The sequence below is a fragment of the Cryptomeria japonica genome, chromosome 1 (assembly GCF_030272615.1).
Source record: "Cryptomeria japonica chromosome 1, Sugi_1.0, whole genome shotgun sequence".
Taxonomy (NCBI): domain Eukaryota; kingdom Viridiplantae; phylum Streptophyta; class Pinopsida; order Cupressales; family Cupressaceae; genus Cryptomeria; species Cryptomeria japonica.
Window position 1 is genome coordinate 206,856,729 of NC_081405.1, and position 8,923 is coordinate 206,865,651.

At 35.7% G+C, this 8,923-nt stretch overlaps 1 protein-coding gene across 5 annotated transcripts; it reads left to right on the top strand.

Moving 5' to 3' along the window:
* The first annotated feature begins 3,044 nt into the window (after positions 1-3,044).
* LOC131044422 (leucine-rich repeat protein FLOR 1) lies at positions 3,045-8,607 on the top strand. Of its 5 annotated transcripts, none has more exons than XR_009105665.2 (3): positions 3,045-3,628; positions 8,094-8,143; positions 8,250-8,576. XR_009105665.2 is itself a non-coding variant. In XM_057977741.2 (3 exons), exons 1-3 carry the CDS (start codon positions 5,172-5,174, stop codon positions 8,281-8,283), a joined length of 426 nt encoding a protein of 141 aa, XP_057833724.1. In that variant the 5' UTR covers positions 5,082-5,171; the 3' UTR covers positions 8,284-8,552. The 5 variants fall into 5 exon arrangements, 2 of the variants coding, with proteins under 2 accessions (XP_057833724.1, XP_057833725.1); XM_057977741.2 differs by lacking the exon at positions 3,045-3,628 and adding an exon at positions 5,082-5,523 and having other exon boundaries at positions 8,094-8,133; positions 8,250-8,552; XM_057977742.2 differs by lacking the exon at positions 3,045-3,628 and adding an exon at positions 5,085-5,523 and having other exon boundaries at positions 8,250-8,543.
* Positions 8,608-8,923: the final 316 nt, after the last annotated feature.

The window sequence follows — 8,923 nt, forward strand, 5'->3', positions numbered from 1 at the left end:
AGTTGTGGGACCTAATTGTGTGTTAACTTCCTACATGTAAGGTGACAAGCATGGGAATGTGCCACTTATCACTTGGACGCTCAACTTGGGCAAAGGAATTTTTAAAATTCCTAGGAGAAGCGCTTGCGTGACATGTGTTCCTGCTTATGGAGTGAACACTTGGTGAGATATGTAAATTGCCATGTTGAGACTTGTGAGTAAAGGGGAGTTAATTTTTGGCAGAATATATTTATTGTTGAATTCTTTTTTAGCAAATAACTCTATGCATGGTGGATGCCTAATTATGTTTTTGGAAATATTCTATGTAGTGGGTGTTGTTGTTCATATGAAAAATTATCGCTATGGAACATAGGTGTTAGTGGTTTGGAAAGTTCTATTTTCAACATGTGAAGGATATGGAATTTCATTGTTTTACACACCACTTGTCTACCTAGGTGTGGAAGATGGTTTTATAAACCTTGGGTGCCTACCTTTCATATGTGAGCTCTATAAATATGTTTGTGCCTTAGTTTTTTTAAAGAGACACTTAGGTTTTTTTTGATACACTATTACACTACCATAATTACTCCAGAAATATATGTTGTTGTAATTGCTCTTGAAAGAGCACAAATTTTGTACATTGTATTGTAATTGTTGTTATTGATAAGAAAAATGAGCTCTATGTTTTGGAGTGTGGTTTTTTTCCTAAAAGAATTTTCCCATGTAAATATAGTGATATGTTTTTATGTGTTTGAAACAGATTTTGCCTATGTGCATCTAGTCTATAACAGATTTAAAGGTTTGTAAGATATTCGCTCTCCTGTTAGATTTTGCATTGGAAATGTTATTTCACACTTAGCCTCCTTTCAAGTGACATACCTAAAGTGGGGCATCTTGTTCCTTTGTGGCATAGTCCTTGTAGATTTCATCAGATCCACCACCCATCTAATAATCCCCACCATACCCTATCGCATACCTTCAACTCATCATCTAACCATTCTTATCTCCTAATCCTTCCATCTTCCAATCCTTATCCTCCTATCCTCCATCTCGCAATCCCTCCTACCATCTCATTCCTTCAACCCCTTCATCCCTTGTCATTGTTATATAGCCTTAGGCTATAACCCTTGCAATCCAATGCCATCTGATTAATTACAATCCGCCTCACAATCATAAATCGCAAGAAAATCCTATCCATCCCCTCTAGATATGCAATCCAATGCTCCTCACCCAGTTACATCCTTTCTCTTGCTCCTAGACTTGATGCAATCCTTGATCACAATCCAATCATCATTATTGGGATGTATCCCTTCCAATCCTTTTGTTGTTTTATGATATGTATTTCCCACATCAATAATTCCCCATCCACTGGATCAATCCATCTTTTCTTTTCAGCTTGAGTAGGGAAACATCATGTTTGTCTTTGACTCATTAATTTGTTGGATAGAGAACCATAATCATCCAAAATCCCAACCCCTTGTATATCTTGTACATTTATAAATTGTGTCTCATAAATATCATCATCCCTTTTTCATCACCTAGGTTCATTTTTACATATGTATCCTTAGGTCCCATCCTTTGTGTTATTTGTCATTGTGTCATCATGACTACGTCCCTATCTATCTATTCCTTCAACAAAATCTACTAGTCCCTTTGGGTATTAAGTAGCATAATTGTCTATTGTCATAGGGATCCTTGTCCTATCCATCCATAACTAGACATCATAGGATATTATATTGTTCCTAACATCGAGTCGCACCAATCCTATCCACCATCCATATGGAAAACGGTACTTGAGATGCTTTTTTATTTCTTTACTTATTTTGAATCTTTTTCTTTTTATCTTTATCTTTGAGCTTTCTATTTTTACCTACCCATGGTTGCCACGATCCATTATATTACAATGTGTTGTGGATGGTGAAACTAGGGGCATGGTCTTGATTTTCACATGTTTAATCTTCTTGATCTTCCTTGTTTTTTTCCTATATAGATCCTTGCACAATCTTATCTTATGTTGAGGCATTTCTCTTGTTTACGGATTTCCAACATTATGTCCAACAAGTTTCCTAACAACTTTGTGAGATGTTGGACAAATTGTTTTGTTTGTTGAGTCAATCCAATGCATGTGATACAAAGTCACCCTAGTTCCTCATACCTTGATGCATGTATCTCATGCTAAATCAAATTAAGTGCTCACTACATGACAATTATCATACAACAGTCAACTCCTCCCATTCATTATCCTACATTTTTCTATTCCATTCATCTTATCTTTGTATCCCCCAAATATCTATCCCATCTATTTTCCTCATTCCCAATTAATCATTTATCCCATGTGCATATTGAGGGTACTAATGAGTAAATTTATGCATCAAAGAAAATAATACAAATTAAAATGTTTATAGAAGTGTTTATGTTGTTCTTGTTCACTTATGTGCAAAACAATTTTTTAAGTAACAAGCTAAAAAACAAAAACAAAGAAAATGCTTTGTTTTTTGTATAAGACCTTTCCAAACTAGTTTTGTCCTCAAATCTAGCTAAAATTGAATATGTGGTTTTTTGAGTGATAAAAAGTAGATACCTAACTCTAATGGTTTTGTTCCTATTTCTAATAGTTGTGTTATCTTTTAAATAAAAGATTAACTTAATGTTTTATTTTTAGACATAACCACTTATGAAATGAGATAATATTTGTAATCAAAATTACATAATTAATTATTACCATATTTATTTTTTTATCTATTAATAATAGCTAGAAATTACACTCATATATTAAAATAAAAAAAAATGTTACAATCATTCAAAAGAGGGTCATCATTTTGCCATTGAAAGTACACCCAACTTCACTATTTCAAACTACCCCAATCAGATAATTGCTAGATAACAAAATGCTAATACTATCTCCAAAATGTCTACTAAACCCAAAATGGAGACTTATAAACACAACCACCCCACACTACTAAACTATCATCTATACAGTATCATGAAATACAACTTAGACAATATATAGAAATACCTAGAAAGACCCAATTTTAGATGTCCTTCATCACTTAGCCGTGCTTCAGTGCTAGCACTCTGGTCTTCACATGGCACTTTGGACTGCAATTTGCATGGATAGCAGCGTCGGCTTCTTCCAGTAGTTCTTTCCCAGGGTCCACACTTTCTTCTTTAATTTCCACACCCAAAGGTTCATCCTCCTCACTGTTGTTTACCAAGCCCTCTATTTACTAGATCATTCTGAAGCCATCCATAAAGATATACTTGGTGTTGATATAAATGTAATGGTACCATTTGTAGTTGGAAAAAACCCTCGGGACTAGCTCGCACGTACCAAAACTAGGTTCATAAAGTATGATCATTACTTCCCTGTGTCATCAAAGCCAACCCACAACAGGCATTAACGTGATCTCTTCCTAGCTCCACGTGTTACCCAACTGCCTTCTTAGCTAGCTCATCTACCACCATGTTGCTTTCGGTTGAAACTAGTTTGGTTCTAAAACAGATCTTTCGTACAGCATGATAGCAACAGGATAGTCAATCGCAGCCGTTTATTGCAAAATCGATGGTGTAAAACGCGCGACTGACACGCATATTAGCCAATCCGTACTGCCGTTTTGGAGCCAGAATAGACGCATCCGTTGCCTTCGAGGTAAGTGTGTGATATTTTAAATTATTCAAACTTATCTATTAGCTCTCAGATTGGCCTTATCCATCTTCTCAATTTCCAGTTGGGAATCGAATTTTGTCAAATTGCACTCACTGTGATTAGCAAGTCTCCTTCCAAATGCAGACGCGTTGCCTTAACCTCTAATCCCTATTTTAGGGTTGCATGAAATTTGGCTAATATTGTTTGTTGTTTCTCTCAAAAAATTTGCTTTCTCACTTGGATTTTGTCAGAATGATCCCTTGCCACACAACCGACATCACTCAGACTAAGATTGTCCTTAGATGCATCATCAAAATCGACCAAGCAAATGTTTTAGTGCCTTTCAGAAGGCCAAGATTTTTGAAAAGTTTTGCATGCCACGTATAATAGTCCAGCTATTGACTGGAAAGAATCTCACAACGGCTATTGTCTTCTTGCAATGGCTATTGTCTTCTTGCAATGGTAATTGGTCGTATTGGAGAAAAAAGCTTTCTTACGCGTATTATATTTCTTCTACGACTAATATGTCAGCTGGTTACCATTCTGCCCATTTGACCGTCTTTATTAAATATTAAAAATTTAGAATATAATTTAGCTTTAAATTTCAATAAATACGGTCAAATATACATCTAGAATGATCTAGAGTTTTGATTAGATGTTGTTGACAAATGTAATGTGAAATTATTAAAAAAGAAATTATATTTTTTAGAGGTCATAAGTTTAGATCCGCAGTGGGTACAATTACACGCTCTCTGCATAGAGCAAGGGTAGTCCTATGTGATTTAATCTATCCAAAACCAATAAAAGATTTCTAGTATTATACACTTTAAAAGGATCCACTTTTATTTCCATTGATTTGGAAGTAGATATCTAAACAAATGACATTTCATGTCTTCTTCTTAACTGTTTGTTTATAGGGGACCAAAAATTATTTACCGACAAGAAGAAACTTGTTCATGAGCATTAGACAATTGATCGCTAGAAGTTATAACAATTCGGAAATAGATCTCCAAACCGATGGCATTTCATATCTTCATCCTAACCACTGGTTTATAAATGATTATGGAAAAATTCAGAAATAGATCTCCAAACAGGTGGCATTTTGTATCTTCATCCTAACCACTTGTTTATAGATGATCAAGGATTGTTTTCTGACAAAAAGAAACATGTTTACCAACAGCTTTAGACAATTTGCAACTAGAAATTGCTACAAAATATAGCCTTTCAACACACTATTTATCATGATTTCATTCTCTAATCATGGAGAATTTGTTTTCTGAAAAGAAAGGTCACAAATTAAAATTCTGCAAAGTAGGATTTGCATTATTTGTAGCAGAGATAAATGCCCCAATGAAATACATGATAGTCTTGTATTACTATAAATCATATATAGACTTAAAAAACATCACCCCATACTATGGACCCTGAAAAGATTCAATTCCATTTGGATTTCTCTTTTCCCTTTCACGTTAAGTAGAGTTAAGCTGATGTTATATATACACGAAAGACCAGGTAAGTTCCATTTCATTCGTACCCTACATTCCAAATGGCCATCTCTTTACGGAAGCTATGTCTAGTTATTACTTCAGTTTTTGTTGTCTTGTTACCCTGTCCACGCCCTTCTCTTTCCCTTGGATTAATGTCTAACAGATGTCCTTCCCATGAATCTGAAGCTCTTCTTCGCTTCAAAGCGGCCTTAAATGAATCGAAGGTCTATCCAACCCTCAGTTCATGGGTAAATGTAACGGACTGTTGCAGTGTGTGGAACGGCATATCCTGCAACAATCACACCAATCACGTAGTGTCTGTTGTAGTCTCTGTTGTTGATGGCAGTGTGATCTCTGAGAGCTTGTGCCAACTTCGCTTTCTTACATTGCTGGGGATCAAAGGAGCAACAGGTGCTAACACTCTTCCTTCCTGTTTGAAAAATCTCCCTTATATTAACTCTTTAGATTTATCATGGAATGGCTTGAATGGGATGATTCCCTCTTTCATTTGTTCGCTCACTCACCTTACATACCTTGATCTTAGTGTCGACAAATTCAATGGAAGCATTCCTTCCTGCTTGGGCAGTCTTTCTTCTTTAGTTGGGCTTAGTCTTGCTAGCAACCAATTTAGTGGAAGCATACCAAATTCTCTGGGTAATATTTCTTCTCTTCAGTTTCCTGATCTTAGTGGCAATAAATTAAGTGGGAGCATACCGGCTTCTTTGGGTGATATATGTTCTCTTGAGACTCTCGACCTTTACCTGAACCATTTAAATGGGATCATATCCACTTCTCTGGGCAATATTTCTTCTCTTGAGACTCTTGACCTTTCCCTGAACCAATTAAGTGGGAGCATACCATCTTCTCTAGGTAATCTTCTTTCTCTTGAGTTTATATACCTTAACCAGAATCAGCTAAGTGGGAGTATACCGGCTTCTATAGGTAATATCTCTTCTCTAAAGCATCTGTACCTTTATGAGAATCAATTAAGTGGGAGCATACCAGCTTCTCTCGGAAATCTCTCTTTGTTGAGCCAATTATACCTTAGAGACAATAAACTGAGCGGGAACATTCCAGAATCCTTGGGCAATCTCTCTTTACTGGAGTTGCTGAGTCTTAGCAACAACCAATTAACTGGGACCATTTCCCCTTCATTTGCTCAGCTTTCCTCCCTCACTCGCTTCACTGCTGGTGGCAATCCTTTCAATGAAACTGTATCTTCTTCATCATTGCCAGCTTCTTTACTTAAACTATACATGTCACTGAACCATCACCAGTCAATTTCAGAAACCTTCTTTCACAAACTTACAAAACTTAATTATTTGTATTTAGCCAATTGTGTGCTAAATATTAGCACAACCTGGATTCCATACTTTCAGTTAAGTGAAATAATATTAGTGTCATGTAAGATTGATGGTGAAATCCCACCTTGGATTTCATCACAGAGCTCGCTTTCTAAACTTGAATTGGTTAACACCAGTCTTGTTGGAGAGATTCCCTCTTGGCTATGGGAAACCAGTCCTCTCTTGCAATTTGTCAATCTTTCAAGAAATCGTTTAGAAGGGAGCCTATTCTCCAGCTCTTCAGTATGGATGCGTCTAGAAATGCATTGAGTGGGCACATGCCATCAATTTGGTCTCCTACTATTGCTGCTCAATGACAATTTGTTCAGTGGCAATATTTCTTCAGGCTTGGGCAGATTATCTCAACTCAAGATATTAAATCTTGCAAACTACTTCTTCAGCGGAGTGATCCCTCCAAGCTTGTCCAACTGCTCTTCCCTCCGTGTTCTAAATTTGGGAAACAATAGTTTGGAGGGAAGCTTACCACATGAGTTCAGCAAGCTAAGTGATCTGTTTTCATTAGTTGTTCATAGTAATAACATAAAACTTCTTTGAAGGTGAAATACCAACATTAGTGGATATTTCAGAGCTAAGAGTGTTGGTGATGAATAACAACAATTTTAGAGGCTGTATTCCTTCAGAGATTGGTCAATTAATGAACCTCCAGATTTTGCTTCTTTCTTCTAATCATATTTTTGGTTCAATTCCAGACACAGTCGTATTTTTGCAATCAATGGTGATAGAAAGTCAAGATGGTTTTGTATTGTCCACTTCACGACTATCTTATGGTTTAGCATATCAAGATGGATTGGATATGACTTCAAAAGGTAGAGATGAGCACTACCCATATATTCTTCCTACTCTAACATCCATAGATCTCTCAAACAATGAATTGGAGGGAGAAGTTGCTTCTAATATTGAGAATTTGAAAGGGTTGAGGCTTTTAAACCTTTCAATGAACAATTTGAATGGGAGCATTCCAAGTAGTTTGACAAAAATGAGTCAGCTAGAATCTTTAGACCTTTCAAGAAATAAATTTTCAGGACAAATCCCTGCAGATATTGAATCTCTAAGTTATTTGGGCTCTCTAAATTTATCAAACAACAATCTTTCAGGAAATATACCACAAGGACAACATATAACTGGCACATTTGGAAAATCATCTTACTCAGGCAATCCAAATTTATGGGGATGTCCCCTACCCAAAAATTGTTCTTGGCCACAGTTTTCTCCTCCTCCACCAGTTTCAGTTAACAAAGAAAAGAGAAGCACTAAGTATCCATGGTATAAGATAGCAGTGGTATTGTCCTATGGAGTAGCTTCTGGAGGGATAATTTCATTGATTTTGATATGGAAAAGGAAATACATCAATAAAGTTGATATTACCTTAAAGTTTTTGTTTCTATGGATGAAGAATTTGACACTATGAAGAAACAACAACAATTCATTAAAATGCCAAAGGTAAACTCTAGAGTTCCTTTGAAATGTTCAGCAGAGTTTAAAATACTATAATTCTAAAACCAAAAGGTAATTGGTACTAAATTTCTCTTACACAAATTTGATGGAAATGTTTGCAGTAATTTTTAATTGAATAGTAAAATCCTTAAGATTGTTATTAATATACAGTTTTCTGTACAGGTATCTGTTTCTGGTTGGGATTGTTTCTTACTGAAGACATGTTAGTGTTGGTAACCTCACTCACCATTTATCATATATAGGTTAATTATTTATTCTAATTCAAGACTCTGAGATAATATTTCTATGATTCAACTTCTGCACTTCTCTCTGTTGCAGTGAGAAACTTATCGGTCGTGGTCAGTGGTCATAAAAGCATTTATAATCATGGTTCTGGGAAAGACCTACCTGCAATAGAAAGCTCCGGTGCTTCAATGAAAAAAGGAAAGCTCTGTAATTTTTAAAAATTAGCCATTTCGTCCATAAATGTGAAATCAAGAATGTGGAACACTTCATTACCATTGGCTTTTGTAATTAAACAAAGACTGAGGAGTTAATAATATGTAAAATGTTATAATTTTGTATTCAATGAAATAGGTATGAAATATTTATTCCTTCATTAAAAAGATCAGAGTTTGGTCTTCTCAGTGTTTTTACATTGATGGCTTCCCATTGCTCAGTGGCTCATCATTCTGTTCAATGATTTTCTGTGAAGCTAAAAGAAGAATTGTATTGCACTCTTTGATGACCGAGAGGATTTTAAGGCAATTTTAAGATTCAGTTTTAAATTTGCTAAATTTTGTATATGAATAGTAGGCATTGAGATATGATATATCGTAAGGATGGTACTTGCATAGCTTATATCTGAGGCATATTATTTCAACAGTCCACTCTTAAATTGTCTGTTTCTCGGGTATGCTTTAAGAAGTATCAGTATGGCTCTCCTAGTAGTTATCCCTGATTTGCCTCCCTCTTAGTGATGCATAAGAAAACTGCCAGTCTCTGCCCAAAGT